Source organism: Antedon mediterranea, chromosome 11, assembly GCF_964355755.1.
Source record: "Antedon mediterranea chromosome 11, ecAntMedi1.1, whole genome shotgun sequence".
Classification (NCBI taxonomy): Eukaryota; Metazoa; Echinodermata; class Crinoidea; order Comatulida; family Antedonidae; genus Antedon; species Antedon mediterranea.
In genome coordinates, this window is record NC_092680.1 from 15,717,746 (window position 1) to 15,741,660 (window position 23,915).

The following is a 23,915-nucleotide window of genomic DNA, read 5'->3' on the forward strand; positions in this document are numbered from 1 at the left end:
GACCGTATAGCCGTATTTGGTAGCGAGGTTGATGTGTATGTGACGTCACATCCCGTCTTATGACGTCATTAGAGCTTCTTTTGCTGTACCCCGAGTATTGCACATTCGTGCTTGCTTTTTGCATGGTTATAGTTATTTAAAATTTTCTATTATGACGGCAATGATTTGGTTATAGGCCTACCACAAGGGCCTTTCACACCTGCTCCGGCACGGTTCCGGTCCGGCGACGGCAAATCCAATCGAACGTCAATGTTTCGTTTTTACGCGGCTACGTGCATATCGATTGGTGCTTGGCCGCGTGGAGCGTCGTGAAAACGAAACATTGGCGTTCGATTCGCCGGACCGCAACCATGCCGGAACAGTGGTGTGAAAGGCCCTTAACAATATATTAAAATGTAATAATCGTATAGAAATAATGCATTTTAAAATTCATAAATAGAACAGAATAAATAATTTTAACATATTATATTATTATACTAAATATGTTTAAACAAATAATTCAAGTACATTTTCTTTGACAGCGCGCGTACAAAAGTCGTACATGATTTCATCATCATTTACACGCGCTGTGCATACTCCTCCGTTATGTCATTTACCTCTAAGGGTATCAAGTCACATCCTCTTTATGAACCAGTAGGCCTACGTACCACAATACAATTTATGATGTTTAATTTTGCAGGTTTACTCATAGTTAAACTAATGATTATTGTGCGTGTTTTGTTTGTGTGTGAATGTCTCAACTCACCACAATATCCCTGTCCCATACAATTTGTCAACAATTTGTTTGCCATTTCAGATTTATTTTTACCCAAAACGTTTTCATTACCTACGCTGTGGAAATTTTTCTTTATGTGGGTGGGTGTTTAATTGTGGTTTTTAAAGATTACTCTGTACACCTATAGAGGGTTTAAAAGGTATCCGAATGATTAGTTTTTCAGATTGTGTTCCGAGAATTTTAAATATAACCCTGGTAGATCTTTGTTGAAGCCCGCTAAATTAAGTAAGCTTTCATATAATACTTTGGATTATTGTCATTGAAGACATAGACTCAAAATCCGCCTGCTGAGAGAACGTATTGAACACCTAAAAGTGACTTCCCCGTGGGATTCAACAATCGTATTCACCATTAACACTTAGGCTTTACAAAAAGTTAAGTTATGAATTATCCACTTGATGTTTATTAGGCCTAACTTAAGTTAAAACGGCCAATGTATTTTGAAAGCAGCGCAAACGACCAAATATATAATGTTTAGAAATCGTATTATTAGAAAGATTGATTCATATCCAAATAACATTCTTATAATAGGCCTATTCCGTTCTGTTTTTAATAGTTAGAACCTCCGGGAAAATTCTGGTTTGCAGAGAGTTTTCGTTCTATAAATGTCGGCATGGATGTAAGATATTTAGTCAACTCTCCAATATACCGAGACAGTGGGCATGGCCTCCTATAGGCCTAATACCACCATTCTAGTATTTTGAATGTCTTTTTAACTGTTTAAAAAGAAGCTGGGACCTTCTGGAATCTCAAGTAAAGTTCTTTGAGGGAGAGTTTTTAGTTTTTGTTACGTTCTTAAGATGTCGACATGGTTGACCTTTCCAAATACGGTGACACTTGGCCCGAACTTTGGCATCTGGTTTTCCATACCATACATTATTCCCGCAATGTATTTTAAATGGTTAAAAAAAAGTTTGGGACCCTTTTTACCTTATGGGAAAGTCTGGTTTGAGAGAGTTTTTAGTTTCATTCTTTATACTGTACAACCTGAAGGAGGAAAAATGATAATACGACAATTAGAAAGTTGCTGGACTTGACCTTCGACGACAAAAGTGTTGTGAATTAGATTAGCCGTTTCTGTTATACAGGTACAATAGAAAGTATGCATATTTTCTTATTATTTATTCTATCATGATTTTGAAAGTACAAATCGCGTTAAATATGTGATGGTTACGGTCAATGCCCGAGAAAAATGGCAACCAATTGACTATGTATTAAATCAAACTCTATTCCCAAATCTTAATTATTTGCCGTGTAAAAGTTCAGAAAGGTTTGAAAAATCTTCAAGTATCCTTATTCACCTTGTGTTGGTAATTAACCTCTTTGCTGTTACTTTTAATTACCAATGTACAAATAATTATTCCATGATGCCGGTACTACTTGTGTCAAAGGTGAACAATGAATCAAGCGAAATTTGCTTATTCTATCGGCGTTATATTGAAAAATTGACATGTCAACTTATTTATCATAAACCCATTGCGTGGGTATTGTACTAGTAACATGACTTTATAGACAAACATAAATTGATGTGATGGGTATAAGTGTAAACCACGAGTTGCTTCCTTAAAACTTGTATTATGTTTAACGACTTCCTGACATAACGGCGACCCCTGCAGATTGTTATAATTTACAGTATATTGAAAACATCTTTTCTTAAATTAATGCTATATTTCAGATTATTTTAAGTGTAAACAAAATTTATTTAATATTAAATATTACTATAAAACAAGAGTAGAGGTGGCGGTACGTTGAATCATTTTACATAATTTTTTTTGTTGGGTGACCAGTTAAATTTAAAAACTGGTGCTCATGACCGGAAATGACCCGCATGTACCTTAGTTTGCAAATATTAGGCTACATATAAAAATGTGTTATCATAAATTGTTGTTTAGGCACAAGTCTTGCACGGTCTTATATAAAAAAAAATGTTTTAAAGTGTAAGGGATACTAGGACTGATAAAAATGATAATTTAATTTAATTTATTTATAAGTAAAGCTAAATAATTGTAACATTTTTACTGAACTTTTTGTGGGTTGCCGTTTTTGGAAAAGTGCCTTTAGTTTTGAGAACCATTTTCTCTGAATTTGTTGGATGAATGGCTTTGATTGAAATGAAAACACCAGTTTAGTAAATGAAAATCGTTGTTGTTTAAAACATTATTTTTAATAATAAGAAACGTTTTTGCAAATTTTATTTTAACCGTTAGGGTATTTATTAGCAAATAAGAACTTTCGTTTGAAATTTTAATGTATTGATTTGTATTATTTTACATTTTTTGGTTTGTTTTGCTAGGCCTCTATAATTTATCGTTGCACGAAACTTGAACGGAATTGTACTGCGACTAGATGCTTTGGAACCCGCCAAACATAGGTTGAGAGCTAAGGCCTAGCCTGAACTCAATTTATTTAGTACTGTTGGTGTTGAGTATGGATAGATTTTCTGGGTTTCTATTTGACTCCGGTAAAGGTAAGAGTATTCTAGACTGTTCTGTCAGGCCTAAAAATATAATAAAAATATTTTGTCTTGAATTAGGCCTACTAGGTAGGCTAGGGCCTAGCACTAGTAGGCCTAGGCCTAGGCTAGTTAACAAAGTAAAGAGATTAATAAAAGTTAAAATGCATGCATGCATGTACCGGTACATTAAAAAAAATGTTAAAATTCACCTAAAAAATATATCCCCCTAGACAATCAACATCCTTAGATTAGATTCCTCCCAGCCCAATTATCTAGGCCTAGTAACGTAACACCTTTTTGGTAAAGTAACACCTTTTCAGCCACGCAACTAGCTTACAGATTACCATTGGCATAACCTATTGCATTATGTAGAGTACATAACAGCCTGTATAATTACCATACATTTAGTAGCTAGAGGTACAGTATGATACAGTACCAAATCAAGACATGACAATAATGCACTTGTCAATTGTATGACCCACTATACGACCCCCGGGAGAGGTGCGTCATGGGTGCGTCATTTACAAATAATTACTGACGCAGGGGTGCGTCAAAAAACCTAGATGGTACGTTACATCAATGAACAAGGTGTGTCAATGTCCGTCACTTTACCACCCACCATATCATAAACAACATGGTCACAGTGCGTCAAAATGGGTGCGTCATGGTCACCTAAAGGTAAGGCACCTTTTTGGTATTCAAAAGTATGACGCACATCGGACAAATGACGCACCTCTCCCGGGGGTCGTATAGTGGGTCATACAATTGACAAGTGCATAATAACTTCAGATTATATTTAACTGCCAAGATTCACATGTTGTCCACAATGATGCCAGTCTACTTTCATCGTGCATAACCTACTAGGCATACTGATAGCTAATAATAATAATTAACTATTGATATTTTTTAACAGCCAACTCAAGTGACAACCTTCAAGAACCAGAAATGGACAACAAAGTTAGACGAGGTACATTTAAAATACTTGTTTTTTCATTAGATTCTTGTTTTTAAACAAACAATAATTATTTTTATCCAGTACACCAAAATATAAACATATTTAATGTTCTATAAAGCTCTGTCTATATTATCAAACTAGTTTGAAAAAAAAGTCATCATATCCATATATGGGCATATCACAATTTGTTGTCACATAAAAAGATAGTGTACGGTCAGATAGAACTTTAAGAGTAAGAAATGTAAATGAATAACCTGTGTCTTGCAGCCCACTGGGCTGAATTGTGCACAGGGGCAGATGACATACAACATCTTCTCTAGGTTGTGTTGTGAAGCTTCCACCAAACGGTGCGCATTTGGTGGCAATGACAGGAGCTAAGATGGACCAGTACACCGGGCTAACCTCCTAATCTTTCGAAAAATGAACTGGGTTCTTCATGGAGGAAATATATATTTCCTCCATGGTTCTGTAAAGTGCACATGATCCAGATGTGTACACTTGACCTTCAGTTTTATGTCCTTATCTTAATTCAACCAAGGAAATCTAACTACAGGACATGCTGAGCTCTGGAGATCAAGTGGTTTATCTGTGGCTGCGACACGATCAGTTCCACGCCCCTTAACAGACATCGCACGCCACAGAGAATATGTAGATAATTTGTTCCTATTTTGACAAGGCGAGCTCAGGTTACAATAGATTTCCTTGATTTAACAATTAACCCACCGCTCACATTTATATTGAGTAAATTTTGGTGCACAAACAGTTGACTAAAATAAAAATATATAACTTTATGAATCTGATGAGAATATAATTTATTACATTAGCCTACGGTATTTACAGTACAGTAATTAAATGATGCTTTTGCCAATAAAAACATGTCTTACATTCCCTATAAAAAACAACCCATGCTGTTAAATACAATTCAAACACAGGTACAGTAATTATATAATAAAAAGCAGTAATATTAACATCATGGTTGGGGTTAACTTGTTGACCTATATTATACTATACATTCTTTAAACACTGATTTAATTCAGTAGTACAGTAGATAAATAAGAACATCATAATAAACCCAAGAGATGAACTTCACTTACTGCCCTACATAAAATCACTTAAACCACAACATTAAACATACTAAAATAGTTACGACCTTTGACCTGTTTAATTGTCTAATCACTTAAATGCTTGTGTACATCCGGATTTTCTACATTTGTTCTCGATTTGGAGTGTGAACGTCAACATGACTGGGCCTGGTTGTTATTTGGACCAGGTTCAAGGTCTGTCCTGGTTAGACCTGCTGTATAATGGATACAAGATATTATTGGACAGTACAGTACCATTTAAGTACCTCAACAAATCCTGGATTTTTTAACATACACCAAAAATTGATGTCATATTAATGTAATTATCAAAAAATGGTTTTTGCAATAACAATAGGGAGGTTTCGCAATCTTACGAATACGATAACGAAAACGGATACGTATTGCACACGTATTCGTTTTTCGTAAGCCAACCTCCTTGGCGGAGGTAAAAAACACTTTATTTTTTGTAAGATGTTTATTATTTTTTTTATAGTTACTGAGAAATTTTCCGAAAGCCTACACATTGTTGCAAACGATCCATCTCTAGCTATGTATAGAATACAAGAACACATAAGAAAATCACTACCTCATCAAGCCCAGTGCAAGGTAGGTATTCATTAAGTCTTACTATCTAATAACATTGTGGTTAATAAGTCAATCACTACCTCATCAAGCCCAGTGCAAGGTAGGTATTCATTAAGTCTTACTATCTAATAACATTGTGGTTAATATTAATAAGTCAATCACTACCTCATCAAGCCCAGTGCAAGGTAGGTATTCATTAAGTTGTCTTACTATCTAATAACATTGTGGTTGATAAGTCAATCACTACCTCATCAAGCCCAGTGCAAGGTAGGTATTCATTAAGTCTTACTATCTAATAACATTGTGGTTAATAAGTCAATCACTACCTCATCAAGCCCAGTGCAAGGTAGGTATTCATTAAGCTGATTTTCCACTAGGCGAATTTGTTCGCGCGAATCCAACGTTTCGAAGAGAAAAAAATCGCCTACTCTCTTTCCACTACAGAGCGAATAGCTGCGACGTTCATGTTCCTCGCGTGGTTGCTGAGAATTTCGATTCGCATGAGTGCTCATGAAAGCGTCATAGCTCATTTCCTGAGCTCTGATTGGTTGCGCAATATTTCGCTTCGCAAAAAGTAGAAACAATTCGAACTAGTAAATTTCGCTGAAGCGAAAAATCAAAGGAACTAGAATTCGTCGAAGAAGGCGGTATGACAGACAGAAACGCGAATACGCATGTGCATAGCATGACGCTTTCGATTCGCGCGAACAAATTCGCCTAGTGGGAAATCGGCTTTAAGTCTTACTATCTAATAACATTGTGGTTAATAAGTCAACAAGTACAAGAAACTCATGTATTCTGCAAGTACTGTAATATAGTCAACGTTATTCTTGAAGCAATGATATTCTATATCAGACTCGTGTTTCTAAAGTGTAATGAAAGACATGAAAATCAAGGACATATTTTTCCTACCGTATGGATTTCTGTATTGATATAAAAATCAGGGAATGTACTGTGTAATGGTTTTATTTTATTAGTTTCTTTGATTACAAGATCGTAAAGAATTTTTACAATATAAATATGACCCAACTACGTCTCAAAAGTCATGGTATAATGTTGTACACATGGCTGGTGGATTAGTGTTGACTCTAAATAGTATTATGACGTAAAAATAACTGTGGGGATGGCCTCTTTATGTGCCCTGCCAAGAAAATATAAATTTAATTACCATCATGTATGAGTACATAAAGACAAGATTATTATTTTTTATTCATTTGGCCTAGGAGTCGCAATAGTAAGTAACCACTGTCGCCTGAAAGAATTGCAGCTCCCTAGATAAATGGCTGTGTGTGACAGTGGCTATGTGTGTACTAGTACACCGGGGTAACGCCCTTCTCATCTCTTAAGATGTACAGTACTAGGTTCTTTAAAGTGCACATTGAACCAGAATGTGTACACTGGACCTACGGTTTATACTCCTTATCCGAGAAGGCTCGTTCTACCACCAGAACCATTACACGCATGAGCCTCGAACCCATGCTGATGTTATGGCTATGTCAAATTTTTATTTAATACAAAAGATTAAACTGTATTTTCCTTTTTTCCATTTATTATTGGGGCTGTATTTGTTTGATTTACTTAACCAGACATAACACAGAGCCAGGGAACATTTTCGCCAGTGTAGCGTAGCAAAAAGCTATACAAAACAACCTTATTGCTACACATTTTGAAAATTGTGTAGCAAAAAATACAATACAAAACTATGTTTCTCGACTTAAAAATCAGTTTGATTAGCAATATTGCTAAACAAAATTTTTAAATGAAAATTTTCCCTGAGAGCCCTGTTTTAAATTCAATTTCTTATCTTGGGTCAGAGAATTCCAACAAATTTTTTATTTATAGATTATCTTGTCATAGTGAATTCTGCAAAATTTATATATAAATTATAAAAACCACATCCTAAAGTGGAATAATGAAGTTATTTAAAGTATTTCATTACATCATCATATTGCTGTTTATAAGACTACTTATGACATCATATGTAACATTTACTGTTATATAATACCATTGTTCATAATTTATTAGTTATTAAAATTAAGATTTCTTTTGGTATATCCTTTCTGATAAAATAATCTTGTTGAGTAATTTGTAATCTTGTTTTGTTATAAATAAATGCGTAGGAGAGGAAAGAATAATGGAAAGTAATAGAATTGTTAAACGGATGATTATACATAGTGTTTAGGCATATTTTTTATTTAAAGTATGATACAATAACATTGGCATTTGATCTTATTATAATAGAACGGAAGTGTCCACGATAGTTGATACGTAATCGTAAGAAAAATAGACAGAAAAGCCATAATCTCATATTGGATTTAAGATTTTAGTGAGATTGTGGGTGACATTCCAATCGTATATCTAGCGTTGTTTGCACTGGGATTATTCAACATGGTTACTCAATATGGTTTCTGTAGTCTTACTTTATCAATATCACACTGAGTTAGTCTATTTCGTGCTTACCTGGATAAACCAACATTTGCCCAATCTCTCTAACAATAGAGCTATAACTTGAATATATAACATTTTATGAAAAATCCCTATCATTATAATGATACATTCCATGATCCCTGCCATCAAGTGGAAACATCCCAACAAACAACCATCATCACTTATTATAGACTACCAACACCACATTTAGTTCTGTGTAATTTGGTCAGTGATCCTTTGGTCAGTCCCTGGCTAAATTTATTGCATAAAAAGTCCAATCCGAATGCTGGCTAGAATTCACTTGGCATCCAATTAGATTAATATTTAAATTTACTAACCGTTGACTGCCAAGTACATGCCATGATGTTTTCATCAAGTAGTAGAAAATCAATAAAGGGTTTTCCTGCGTCATTTTTGTATTGGACTCTCTTGATTGGTAAAAATAGAAGAGTGACTGGCAACAATTTCATCACCCCTGCCCAGTAAAACTTAGATCTTGGTATTAACTATGCTATTACAAGTTCAACATCATTTTTGTAAATCTAAATTATTAATCCAATTGTGCAAACAATTTTCAAAATGACCTATGGTTTTACTAGGTAAAGTTACCAAGTCCAGTGTGAACAAGGATTATTCAATTGAGTTCCAACTAATTTCAAGTACTGTATAGTGTGAACAAGGATTTAATAGTCAATTGAGATCCAGCTATTTTCAAGTTCATTGTGAACAAGGATTTAGTGAATTCAGCTTTTTCATTTTTTTATTAAAGTAATTTTCCTTCAAATTTGACTTTTGATCTTTCTTCATGACCATCTTTCCTTATTCTGGCCTTGATATTTTATTAAACCCTGTGAATGAACTTAAATTCATTTCATTGCTTGATGCCAGCAGTGCCTATTCTGTATGGTAATTGGTAGCACTTTGATTTGCTATAGTTTTAACTGTATCTAGTTACCTTCTGTCAATTGTAATGACTTTATTTACCACACAATAAAACTGTGGTAAACCACTAGATTGTGCTCATAAAATACAATTTTTAAATGACCCATGATGTGACCAGGATCTGCAATATATTTGTGAGCAGTTGTGAGTGTTGTCATTCTTAGTTAGTATCAATCAATCAAAGTAACATTGTTCAATTTGAGAAGCATAAATTATTTTAAAATCTTTAATAATTAATTTTTGATTTGAAGAAGGAAGTTGTATAGATTAATATAATTTACACAGTGTTGTCTGGCATGTTTCTAATACTCAATAGCAGTTAGCTTTTTTTCAGCCAATACATATTACTATTAGTAAAGCAAAAGTCTCTCATAAAACAAATAAAATCAAACGTTGAACTAATATTGTATTCTTTTTGTGTTGTTTATCTTGCCTAATAATTCAATTTAAATAATAATATTTTATATTTAAAAATAGTATTGTCCCCAAAAATCATGGAAAATGAAGGTTAATAAAATCATACTTTATTGCCATTTTGCAGTTTTAATAAAGTTATTCACTTCTGTAACAAAAAACACCCAAAAATAAATTTCACTTATAAAAAGACCAAAGAAACAGTTAATTTTAACCCAAAACCATTGTCTGACAGACAATTTAAGCATTTTTTTTGGTAATTTTAATTACATGACATTAACATGGCATATTCAACAATTATTCCAGAGTAAAGTCTACACTAAATAGTAGTTTACTTTTATGTACTGTACAGTATAGTTACTTAAATTGTATTGTTGTTAGGACATGATGTAGGTTACAACATAGTAGGTCAACTCTAGATGCAATAAGAGACAAGATATACTTGTCAATATCTATATTGATCATATTCCAGATTTCACATAACTTTCATGTTCTTATGCAGTGCCAACTTTTTAAGACATCATATTTAGGATGAAATTATATTTTTTGTTAGTATTCTTCTAGCAAAAAACAAAAATAAATGTGGAAAACATACAGACCATGTTAACATTTTTTTTTATTAAACATTATTTGAAAATGTTCATTATAATAATTTACAAATAATAGGAATGGTGAATTTTATTCAAATAAATATTCAAAAGTAGATTATTATAGAGTAAAAATATAAATACTGTAAATACAAATGTTGCATGTACAAAAATGTTTATGCGTAAATTTATTAATTCATATTGCATTTAGTTGTTTTTTAAATTTTCGAATATCTGATTGCCCACCACAAAAGATTTTATCTTAAAAAAAAATATTTCTGTTAACTGTATACATAATGTTCTTGTGGTAAATAAACTACAAATTGAAATGTTTTAACTATTGAATTTTATATAATTCTTTGACTTCAAACAAAAATATATTTAAAAAATAAAATGTTATTTTTCTTCAAAAAGATTTAAGAGAATTGGAGTAATTTATATGACCTTTTGTGACATTTGAGAAATTGAAGAATTATCTGGAGTAAAATTAAGACCAGATGAATTGTGATTGGATTGAGCAGGGAATATGGCAGAAGAAGTATTTCATTCATTTCAATAGATTGTGACAAGGTCAACGAACTGTAATTTTTATTATTGTACTATGCTATGTACAATAAAAATAAAATAAATACCATTTTTTATTTTAATAAATGCCGAAAACATTTACTGTTTGGGAGTGTTTTTAGGAGGTGTTTATTTGGGGGAAGCGTTTATTTTTGGATGTAATGTGGTACTGTAACATATATTTATCAAAATACCCCTTTTTTAATATGACAAAATATAACACAATTAATATCGAGAAGTTGATATAAATACAGTAAAAATCAAAATGCTTGGTAAATTGTAGATCATGTCAATCAATGAATTCTACTAGAAATAGAAATGTGTTGTAATAGTACAATATTGTTGTGTAATGCATATGGCGGGGTATTTATTCGAGGAAATAAATAAAAGTTTATTCAATGTGGAGTTTATTCAAAGCAAGGCTTATTAAAAATAAGCTTATATTATAATAATGTCTACTTCAATGGTCAATCTGTATACTAACAATATCACCCCTAACCCTATATTTGTCATTTAAACCAATGTTCATGGCAAGGTTATAGGTAGTTGTTAAAAAAGCTTACAATTATTTACTTCGACTGTCACCCTCTACCCGCCTACCCAATGTTTGTCATTGACCAATTTTTACGATTAAGACTAAATGCACCGGTTAAAAAAGCTTATATTTTCTTTTTTAATGGTCAATTCATTGAACAATACCACCTCCTCTCTATTATATTTGTCATTTTAAACCACTTTACATGATTAAACAGTGATTATGGTAAGCTACAGAGTATAGTTTGTCCACTATTAGTGGTCAATCAGTTATTTACAATGTCAAGTGTATGTTTAGGTTGACCACAAATATTTATCACATAAGCCAAAAGATCTATCTGTAAGTATGTTCAAGAATATTAAAATGTATCTTCTTTAAAATATCTCCTAGTTTTAACAATTATTCTTAGAAACCTCATAGAATTCTATGATATGTTGGTGACATTAAATTTTGAGCACATTATTTTGAAATCATAACGTTAAAATAACTATACTCAGAGAAAAATACATTTCTCTGAAACTTTGGTTTCCAGTAAGGAAACCTCCTTTCCTATTAAGAAATGATCATATTCATTGTAGGTTATGTCTATGAGAATTGAACAATTATAGAAAATCTAAAACAGATTTGCTTAGAAATAGGAAATTTAATAAAGATTGAATTAGCAACATATTAAAGCCAGGCATGACTACATCATAGTGTGTGTATGATATTAGCAAACTATGTTCACTGCATAAAACAGTAATACCTGTACTGTACAGTATATATTATTTTCTTTACATTTTGTACTAATGAATACAAAATCATGAATGGATGCAAAGATACTGTATTTGATGGAATTAAGGAAAACTAAAAAAAAAGGGCTACAAATGCAGGATACTAAAATCTTGTGATTGGTTGACCTAATCAAAACCAATAAGTGAACAGAGACAAAGAACCTTTTCCAAAATCAGTATCAATATTAAGTTAAAAGATTATTAATAAACAAATAATGAACAGTAAATTAAGACTTTTAATATTATTTGTTGAAAGCCTGACTGTCTTCAACCAGCTCCAACTTCCCATTAAACATTATAAACATTATATAATGTATAATTCAAATACCTGCATAGACAGGGTGTAGATGGGAAACAATCGGAACAAAAATTGCCTCAAAAATATTTATCCATTTTATGTTTGTATACTTCTACAGTGGAAACCCATTTTTTGACATCCCCCCCCCCCCCCAATTCAGGGAACATGTTCTCATAAAAAAAAAACAAGAGAATTATATGTTTTATGAATGAAACTGATCACCTTATCAGGAGACACCCCTATTAAGGCGTCCCTATAATACTGTCCATTTAATACTGTAGGAGTTCTACTGTATTATCTATAAACATTTTGTACTGTAGTCTCCAAACCATAAAGAAATAAAATATGAATGAATAAAAAATACCTTTGATCCTACCGCTTTCTGCTTCTAACGCTGTTCGACTTGGGTCTGTGTGTAGTAGAAATCAAAATGAATTTGATTCTGCATCTTCATTGATTTTTATGTAAATTTTATTTCTATTTTTATAATGAAGAGCCATTATCTATTATGCAATATGCATTGATTCAGAGAAATCTGCGTCAGTTTGACACCAGGACATATGGTTATTAAGAAATTTGAAATAATGTATAAGATATTGAAGAGCACTTTAGACCAGCCTCCTAAAACGAGGAGACAATAGTTGCGTTGTTCTGACCGGTACACTAATACTGTTTAATCTGAATATCGTGTGCTGGTATAAAGGCGCTGTTTGTGTTCCGATTAAAAGGCATCCAGAGTTGCCTCACTATCTTTATATTAAGATTCACTGACATATCATTGTTATTGTTTAACTATTATCTATGGTGTACTCAAGAAGAATGGTCCGAGAATATGGATTAGTACGTAGACAATGTACAATTAAAGTCTCTTTAAAATTGAATGAAGTTTAGTGAAGTGGTCTACTTTAGAAGTAAAGAAATATTTCATATGTTTCTTAATGAAGTTGTCATTTAGTAAGATTATGTTAGTTATATTTCTTTTTATTTAAGATCAAACTATTTATGGCCAAATAAAAACAGATTGTTAATTTCATGTCCAGGATTTGAAATATTTTTGTTCATGTACAGGGCTTTAAAGGATGTGTTTACTCTTGATATTTCTAATTTTATTTACAAGAAACTCATTTTGTAAACACTCTAGTGATGTGATTTGTATGCTTATAAACTTACTAGCTTGACCAATGATTCCATGAAACAGTTTTTGTAACTCTCTCAAGGAATTAAAATTTGTTTACAACTAGTTAAAGTTTGTATGTGCAAGCCAGTTATTGGTATGAGATGTGGTCAGTATAACTTTCCATGACCCCCTCCTATTCCCTACAGTGTTTGTTGTGGTAATGAAATCAATATCATATTATATGGCCAATGCAATTCTATCTACCAATGAATAAAGTAGATAGTGTATTGTATTCCCAAGAAAAGGAGTAAAAGTTTGCCAAGTCCAAAAGGAAATTGTTATTGTTAAAATAATACAGTCAAAAAACTGTCTTGTTATGTTATACTTAATGAATTTATAGATGCAGATCTATTAGTATGCATTATTACAATCTTGTAGAAAACACCAATATTTTGGTGAACAAGCTTTTGTATTTGGTGATGATAAATTCATAAAATGTTATGCTTTTTCAAACAAAAAAGGAAATAAAGAATTTAGAAAATTGAAAAATAATTTTTTGAAATACGGAAGTTAGAGTTAATAGAGTAAATTGTAATGTTGGAATAGTTAACATATATTTTGGCAATGATTATGATGTATATTGGGTTTTAAAATAAGAAAACAAGTTTTCTTCAAATGTTACTGTAATGTACTAAAATCCCAACAGTTTCTAGATTAATGCCATGCAAAATCAATTAAATTTTGTATTAAAAAAGTGTTTAATCAATAAATAAATAAAACAATGTGTTGTTGGCCAAGTTCTTCAAACTCTAACCTATCCTTTTCAAAGCAAAGGATTGCAGTCAATATGACAATCAATCTGTCAATACAATTGTATACAGAATATAATACAGTTCTTACCTTTGTCAACAAACTATATTATGTTCTCACCAAACTATAATCTTGTCACCAGACAATTTTTTTGTCACCAAACTATAATCTTGTCACCAACTATTATTTTGTCACCAAACTATAATCTTGTTACCAAACTATAATCTTGTCACCAACTATTATTTTGTCAACAAACTATAATCTTGTCACCAAACTGTTATTTTGTCCCCAAACTATAATCTTGTCACCAGACTGTTATTTTGTCCCCAAACTATAATCTTGTCACCAAACTGTTATTTTGTCCCCAAACTATAATCTTGTCACCAGCTATTATTTTGTCACCAAACTATAATATTGTCACCAACTATTATTTTGTCACCAACTATTTTTTTGTCACCAAACTATTATTTTGTCCCCAAACTATAATCTTGTCACCAGCTATTATTTTGTCACCAAACTATAATATTGTCACCAACTATTATTTTGTCACCAAACTATTATTTTGTCACCAAACTATTATTTTGTCACCAAACTATAATCTTGTCACCAACTATTATTTTGTCAACAAACTATAATCTTGTCACCAACTATTATTTTGTCAACAAACTATAATATTGTCACCAAACTATTATTTCCAAAATAAATATACAAAATGGTTGTAGTTTTGTCTTGCGTTATACACTAGTTCTTAAACTGAGGTATTTATACAGAATTGACCATTCGGTGTACATGAGTTGTGTACACCAATATGGTATGGCACGTTGATGGTGTTACTTATTGATATTAAATCATATAATTCTCAACTATTTATTGCACATACTTGTTGAGTTCTAAGTGATCACAATATTATATATAATTAATTAAACTTTAATATACATTTTTCTTATACTGTAGCTTTAGTTATACAGTACATTGAAATACAGATGCATAGACAATGGATTTGAATGTACCTCGTAAAAAGACAAACCCATTTGAAAAGAAATTAATCTCAATGATTTAAAAACTATACGCTGTTTTATAATAATATAAAAGCCTTACTCTATGTTGCCTATTTCAATTTCTATATTTCAATTGGTGAAATATTGATTAAATATATACTTTAATTGTTTTCGTAAGTATTGACGAATACAGTTAATTATTAATTTTATAAAACAATTGCAATATTTGGCAAGAGATGATAAAAGTTGTCCGAATATTGATGAATCTGTCCAAGCCAAAATACATTTAAATTAGTAATAAAATGAAGCATTCCAGCATTGTATTCTGTTATTCTATAAAACTTGTAAATGTAGTGCCCTGTCCTAGAACCTATACCTGCGCTAATTTATCTAATGTACTTTTGTCCTAGTTCTGACGGCCTATTCTACTGCCCTATTTTTGACACCACAGCTGTACTGTTCTCATTTCTTCTATTGCCTAGTCATTTGGCATAGTCCCCTGGTCTAGAACCACCCAAGTCCCTGACCTAGAACCCGCCCTAGTCCCCTGGCCTAGAAAATGCCCTAGTTACGTGTAATGCTATGTTGTAAAAACCTACTTTCGTATGGAACGTAGAATGTATTTTTGACAGGAATAGTAAGTTTAGATAAAACATTTTATGTACAGTACACTAATGCCAAAAGCTACACCAGTACATTTTTCAAAGTTCTTAATTTTAAACATTATAATTTTTTTTTCATTCTTTTTTTCCTGATTTTTTAGCGATATTTATATGTTCAGTATTAAATTATCTACATATCATTTTGAATATATGTCTTTTTTTGTACGAAAATACAACTGAAATTGAATGTTGTGCGATATTCATTTCTTTGTTCTCTCTCTATATTTTATAGTAATAGTATTATTAATGAAATAAATTGAATCTTAGTGTGACCTTCAGTAAACGAACTTTTATTTTGACTAATTGCTTGCACACTGTTTAGCAATAATGCTGTTGGACAGTTAGCGGCTTTCTTTATCAATATCATCATGGCTCTCCCACATTCTTAATATTATCCAGGAATAGTCTAACTAGCAACATAGGCCTCATTGCAGAAATTGAAACTACCTTAAAAAGGCTTGGAAAAAATCCAGGCCAACACAAATGATATTGGGAGAGTTGATCAATTTTGCATAGAAATGCATTATTTGTAAATTTTTGTTATTTAAAATAACTTTATAATTTCGTTATTATTTAATAAAAACCTTTAACCAAATGGATTGTTTTGATATTAAAGTTGATGTACACTGTACTGTAAACTAGTAGGCCTTGTCAATGGTATACTGTATAATTATAGAGGATAAAGGATTCTACTCTACATAAGAATAGTTGGACACAAAGATGGCCGGTAGTGTACCACATGACTTTCTAATATCTGTGAACGGAATGTCATAACTCTTTGAATATATGTCTATGTGAAGAACAATGTGGTTAGTTAGTTAAAATAATGTTCGCAGTAACTTTATAATTTCGTTATTATTTTAACAAACACCTAAGAGTAGTTGGACACAATGATGGCCGGTAGTGTACCACATGACTTTCTAATATCTTCGAACGGAATGTCATAACTCTTTGAATACCGTATATGTCTATGTGAAGAACAATGTGGTTAGTTAGTTAAAATAATGTTCGCAGTAACTTTATAATTTCGTTATTATTTTAACAAACACCTAAGAGTAGTTGGACACAATGATGGCCGGTAGTGTATCACATGACTTTCTATTATCTGTGAACGGAATGTCATAACTCTTTGAATATATGTCTATGTGAAGAACAATGTGGTTAGTTAGTTAAAATAATGTTCACATTAACCTTATAATTTCGTTATTATTTTTAAAAAAACCTAAGAATAGTTGGACACAAATATGGCCAGTAGTGTACCACATGACTTTCTATTATCTGTGAAAGGAATGTCGTAACTCTTTGAATATGTCTATGTGAAGAACAATGCGACAAATTCTGATGTCAATTTATGCATCAATGGATTAGAAATAAATGAAAATGTTTCACTGTAAAATCTCAATTTTTTTTTTCTTTATGTACCTAGCTGTTATATTAATCATAATGTTCTAATTATTAATATTACTATTAAATTTAGGCTGATCTGACATTATTACATCAAGATGTGAAAGGTCACAGTTATGATGTCAGCTATGCTATCAGGTAAGACTGTTTATACATAGTAAGTTATGACACAAATATGTTCAGCTGTTAAAGATTTGATGATAGTTCATGATCATTGAAGTTTACAGTTGTATTTTCACCCAAAAATGGCCAGATAATTGTAAAAATTATATTTTAAAATTGACACTCTTCAGACAGTGCTTCTATTGGTTTATAGTATTAAATAATGCTTTTTGTATGATAATGACATGTGTTGCCGAAAAGTATAGTAAACATATGTATTACAATTTACATATAAATGTCTTTATCAATTTCATACTGTTGTACTAAAGTATTCCCCACCCCACATCTATTTTTAGAGAAGAGAATACAATTTCTTTATTTTTTATCAATATAATAAATAATACATGGTTTTTTTTGTTGCCGGTCAGTTTCCCTATCTGTCTTGTCAGTGTACAGCTCTGTATATTATCAAATATAATTAGTGAAGATGGCGTGGGAAAAGAGAAGCATCTGGCCGTGTGTGAGGTCTTGTTGCTGTTTTGCTTCTTTGAATGGTCAGTTGCTTTTAATGAAGCGTGGAATAACTCGTTGAAGTGACCAAATTGACAACGACATTTCCACCTTTATTTCTCCTTGTGTACATTTTCAGTATTCTTCTTACATTAAATTTTTACCTCAAAAAGTTTGCTGGGATACAGTTCACGGAAACTCAAGTAAACCGTACATATGAAAGGCAAATTGAAATTGCCTTTTTACATATGAAACGCAAATTGAAATTGCTCATTTCGTCTGGAATGTTTCAGGCTAACTAACCACTACATGTTTTGACTGGAATACCATACTACAGCACAGTACTATAACATTACAAATGATTTCAACCATGGCCAGCATCCGGATACATAATGACTTAAGCAAAATTGACCTGTGATTCTCAGTTTATATTTTAATTAAATTAAAATTACGCTAAATACAATTTAAAAAGATATATTTATTAACATTATTATTATTAACATAATTTATTTTTGACTTCTGAAAATTAAATAATAATAATAATAATAACGCAACACAAAGACTTGTGCACAAAGCAAGTAATTTGACAAATCACAATGGATTATTCAAACTGTCGCTTGTCATTGGTAAACTCGTTTACGTTCCATCTCCGTCATTGCATTGCGTCACTAGTGGAACCATACTTAAGTATCATAAAAGCTACCAAATACAATCTTTGTTACCAATTTTCTGGCTTACTAATTATTCCTAAAAACTTCATTGGTCAATTCTCCATATGGATACAACTATTCATGGTTGGAGATTGGTAATTTTTCATTTTTCTGCTGAGCAATGTAAAAGCCTTCACTTCGTTACTAAACATCACGTTATCACGCATAGTGTATAGTTAACGCATGTAGTGTAGACGTGTATGGTTTTTCGCATCTAGTGTAGACGGGTATGGTCATCACATACTGTTGGCCATACGTGTATGTTTATACTGTGTAGAATAGACCAGCGTTCCTCAACATTTTTTGACCGCGACCCCATGATTCTATTTTGGGAATTCATGTGACCCAACAATGGGTCACAACCCATAGGTTGCAAAACGGCGGTGTAGGCCTATGTAAAGTTGTTTGGGTATATTATCGCATGTACTGTAAGATACGTGTGGTTGTGTGCATGTACTGTACTCGTGTGGTCATCGCTTGGCCAAATGTAGGCTAGGTCAATGATGGTTACTAACTGTCAGTATTTATTTCAATCTATGGATGTAATACAAATTTAAATTTCCCTGTTACTCACAAGTTGTTGACAAGTTGATCCTATCAATTCAACCTTGTTTCCTGACGCAACTCCATCACCAACTCTGAATGTTGACAGTTGATGAAAGGTGTTTTGATAGTACCATGATGATTTGTGGTTAAGCCCATCTTAAGATATTATAAGCCCATCCCTCAAAATTTTAAATAACAAAATACACAAAATGATGTTGATAAAGGGAAACGACTACAATTTGTTCCCTATATGTATAGGGATGATGACTTGTGTATAAGCCCATCTTAAGATATTATAAGCCCATCCTTCAAAATTTTAAATAACAAAATACACAAAATGATGTTAAAGGCAAACGATGCAATTTGTTCCCTATTATAAGTATAAAAGCTCACTCACAACCAAATATGCTTACTGCAAAAAAAGTGTAACAGACAGTAGATCCCCTTTTAGAGGGGTGGGTAGGAGGTGTACACCATTTTAACGCCATTAAAAGGTTTCCCCTGAATATGGGTTTGGCCATGGTATAAGCATTCATGTTACCCTTGGTTCATTTCCACGGAAAAGTGTACCCTTTATGTAGGTGTCACCTTTGAATAGGGCTTACCCCTAAATAAGGGTTGATCATGTGTTAAAACATAATATAACCATGTTCTTTTCACAGGTGTCCCTTTGATAGGGATGTTTCGAAGTAGGCCTGTCTACAGTAATCTGTCCCATTTCTTGTAAATCATCTCAAATGTCCCGTATCTATAAAGAAAGACTAGTTTATTTTCAGTGGTAGAGACCTTCGGATGTTTGTGCGTTAATAGTGCTATTAACCTCGGATAAGGACTATAAACCGTAGGTCCAGTGTAGACATCTAGCTCGTGTGCACTTTAAAGAACCAAGTACATCTTTCGAGACGAGTAGGGGGTTACCCCGGTGTAATAGTACATCACAGCCACTGATCACCAACTGGGCCCTCTGGGAGACCAGTCTTTGACTGAAGAGGTTACCCAGTATAAATATATATTTCAAGTTATTTATTTTATCTTGGTCATCCCTGGCCCCCATATATATCCATCAAGAAATGGTAGCGGATGTTTCTAGTCATTTAATAAATTGTTATTTTTTGTTGTTTAACCATTGCCATCAATCAAACTGTGTTTTTTTCATGATGTACAGTAAAATTGTTTCCTGTAATTATAGGAGGACGAAAAAAAAATGAGAAAAGAGAAACAATGTGTGAAAGAATGGCAATTTATATAAACTATAAGCAATACTGAAAACTACTATAAAGTAAAATTACCTAAAGCTGATCAACAGCAGTGAATAAAAGAGTTCAGTATAGACGCTATTTCCACACAGAATGAGAGCATACAATGATACTGTAGTAAAGGTCTTTCTAACCAGCTTCTTAAAAAATATCAGCTAATTCATGCTAACTTTGCATCAGAGTTATCTTGTGTCCTTCCTATAGAACTGATTTACTTTTTATCTAATTACTGATTTTGCAGATAAATTTTAATAGAAATACTAAACTTCTCATCCTACAGTAAATATTACAGACCATATCACATCATCAGTACAGAGAGTTGTGTAACAACTCCCTCATCAGTATTTTGGGTATTTTGCTGAATTTTCAATGTATTTGTTATCCTATTGTGCCATTATGCCTGTATGTGTACAAACTATGGAAAAGAAAAGAAGAATTGTGATAGTAGAATCCCTCTTATATGGAACACCCCTATTAAGGGGGCACTTTCCTGTAAAGCGAATGAGTACTAAAGTACTGTATATAAATAGACTAACTAACAACTAACACCCAGATTAGGGGACATTGTTGGATCCAAGGTGTTTTGTTAATAGGGGTTCACTGCTATATTTTGTACCACATTGTACTCAAATACAGTTACTGTAAGACCTCTGAATAGAGGTGTCTTCTGAATAGAGGTGGCCCTTTTTGAAAAGGTACAGTACATTGCCTCTTGTTCATTTCATAGGAAAGTGTTGCCTTAATAGGGGTGTCTCCAGAAAAGAGCTGCGGTCTTCAACTGTAACTCCCTAACTACACCATGCTTTTCATGATACTGTGTTATGTTTTCCATCACTCTATGTCAATGAAAGATCCTATTTTGAAAGTTGTGAACTGGAGACAGATGCCTGTATTCATTACTTGTATTTGAGTCTTTAGGGAATCAGTTCTGGCAACGTATTAGGCGTCATCAGATTAAGCGAAAATATCGAAAGTCATTTGTGTCAATTTTGTGTGATGTAAATCAATGTTGCTCGAAGATGTGTGGGGTCAGTTTTGATAGTGTAACCTGTAATATCCACTGAAACAATTCTTTGAAATTAATTTATCTGAGATTAATGACATACTCTAAAGAAACCTAATGAACTTTAAATGTTTCATAAAAAAAAATGCTTTTGTAAAAAAGAATACTTTAAAAATAATAAGCAATTTATAATCTCTCCTATACAAATGGTTTTCCATTTTTGTCAATATTTAAGGTCTTGTTTTACTCTTCTAAATTCAGAATATGCCATTCAAATGTCTACACGCATTAGGGCAGGCACAGCTACAGTATGCTATGTTAAAAACTGTTTAAATTGTTACAAATTTGCGTTCACTGCAGTATGTTTTGTTTCAAATCATGGTGATACCTTATACATTCAGTTTAAATACCCCAATGTTCATTATATATAATCACTCTTTGTGAATCTTATTACTTCCTGATTGGTCCAATATGCTTCCTAATTTATCGGTTATTGAGTAAAGCCATTTATAATGCACAACCTCAACAAATTCTAAATAAATCGTCGAAACACTTTTAATGTTAAAATTCTCAATATGTCATGCCTTTTTATAGAATATTTTATTGTTACATTTTTATAAATCAAAGCTGGGGGTAAACATCGAACCCAAACACTTTACCTAAACACGGTTAGGGGAATACATGCATTACTCGTAATCCTTATCAATCTCCTTAGAGCTTTGACACATAAGAAGTGAATTTATAGGTCTGACAACATCCTAGGTTCATGGTCTAAGGGACCTGTACTTTTTTATTTTACAAGAGTCCGGGGAAAATTATACATACCCTTTCACAAGTGGGTGTACGCGGTGGTATTAGGGTGCTAAAATTTATGTTAGACGCTTTTTTTTGACAGTCGCATTTCCTTTGTCATACGACATATCGGCGAGCACCAAGATGACTCCCATAAATAAACTTATCACTGAAAACCGAATTAATTCTAGATCTGTATTTCAAATTTAACCAAATTAGATATATTCATTGCTTTGGCATTGGTGTTAAATGTGGAACATAAATTGTTAACCATTTCTATGTAATTGATGAGTTTTTTGACACCAAACCACCCCTTTGAAAGTGTGTTCGATACTATATTCATTCACTTTTGGGTCTTCTCTAACTTCTCAGGACTAAGTACTCATTTCTAATAACCCACCCAAATGTTTAGGCTAAACTTTGTCGATTCATGACATATACAATCCGTTGTGTCGACTCATTCGTTAAATTCTCAAATTAACTGTGATGTATTTCAGGGTACATTTAATTGATATCATTGAACTATGTGATTTCTTTAAAAGTAGTTTCTGGGTGGAGTTCAAGGCTTATTAAACCTAGGTACCTCCCGTGGGTAAAAAGTTACCCAGTAAACTAACAATTCTATTGGTTGATAGGCTCGTAGAAATAACCCTGCGGATAAATAAAGGATTTATACCTCAAAGGATCGGGTAACATGTCAAATTTGATCATATCGTGACCTTATTCTGGAAAATGAAATGCGAACGTGTCCTTGTTCGTTTATTTTCTTTAATTTACAACATCGAGAACATGGCGAATTCGCTTATTCGAATAGTCTATCATAAAATGATTTATAGAAAAAAATGTCGTCTTAGTATTTGTTTATAAATTTTAATGAAGCTCATGTTTGATCCTCACTGACCTTAAACTTATATTAAAAAATTAAAGTTCGTTTTTAAAGTGCACCGCTGAGTTTGCCTCTCCACCTTGTCAAGTTGGAACAATTGTATCAAAGCTATAGAGTCCGGTTATTTAAATGTGTTCATGTACTACTACTATGCTCCTAGTTAGAATAGGAATGTGCCTTTTAAACACTAAGGCATCAAAATCTGAAATACATGTTAATAAATGCCATTTTTAGTGGAACTACTTGTAGCTGGTGTGTCAATTCTATAATTTGAGGTTTTTACAAATTGTTAAATGTATTCAAATAAATAAATTATGTATATAATTCTCACTAGAAGTGAATTGAATTTTAGATAATTCTTCTTATTCAATTGGCACAAAGTCAAAAGTGTTTTAAAAATGTAGTTCTGATAGTTGTCTAATTATTTTGTAGTATTATCTTTATATTAATGAATTAATATTTACAAATTAATATTAGATAATCATGAGTTTAATATTTTTATATTACTGTACAGTATATACTCCTTCACCTAGCAAAACTTTGTTTGCTCCAAGATGTGTTTTGGTAGGTTATGAAAGGGGTATTAGATAAAGGTACCACTCAAAATAACCGTAACAAAATAAATGTATAAAATGTACAATTTCCTGGGGAAAAAATATATTTATGAATGTAAACATCTTTGTTTTAATTAAATTTTTTATAGAAAAACAAAAAAACGATATTTTAG

At 32.2% G+C, this 23,915-nt stretch overlaps 1 protein-coding gene across 3 annotated transcripts in view; it reads left to right on the forward strand.

Annotated features, from left to right (window-relative positions):
• The first annotated feature begins 2,676 nt into the window (after positions 1-2,676).
• The window catches only part of LOC140062540 (BLOC-1-related complex subunit 8-like), a 33,750-nt gene continuing 12,511 nt past the window's right edge, over positions 2,677-23,915 (forward strand). The window contains exons 1-5 of one of the 3 annotated variants that reach the window (XM_072108800.1): positions 2,677-2,712; positions 3,069-3,242; positions 4,144-4,197; positions 5,761-5,873; positions 17,457-17,521. In XM_072108800.1, coding sequence (XP_071964901.1) covers positions 3,203-3,242; positions 4,144-4,197; positions 5,761-5,873; positions 17,457-17,521 — 272 coding nt within the window. In that variant the 5' untranslated portion in view covers positions 2,677-2,712; positions 3,069-3,202. Of the gene's footprint in view, positions 2,713-2,874; positions 2,904-3,068; positions 3,243-4,143; positions 4,198-5,760; positions 5,874-17,456; positions 17,522-23,915 lie in introns of those variants that run through there. The other 2 variants (XM_072108797.1, XM_072108799.1) reach the window with 2 other exon arrangements.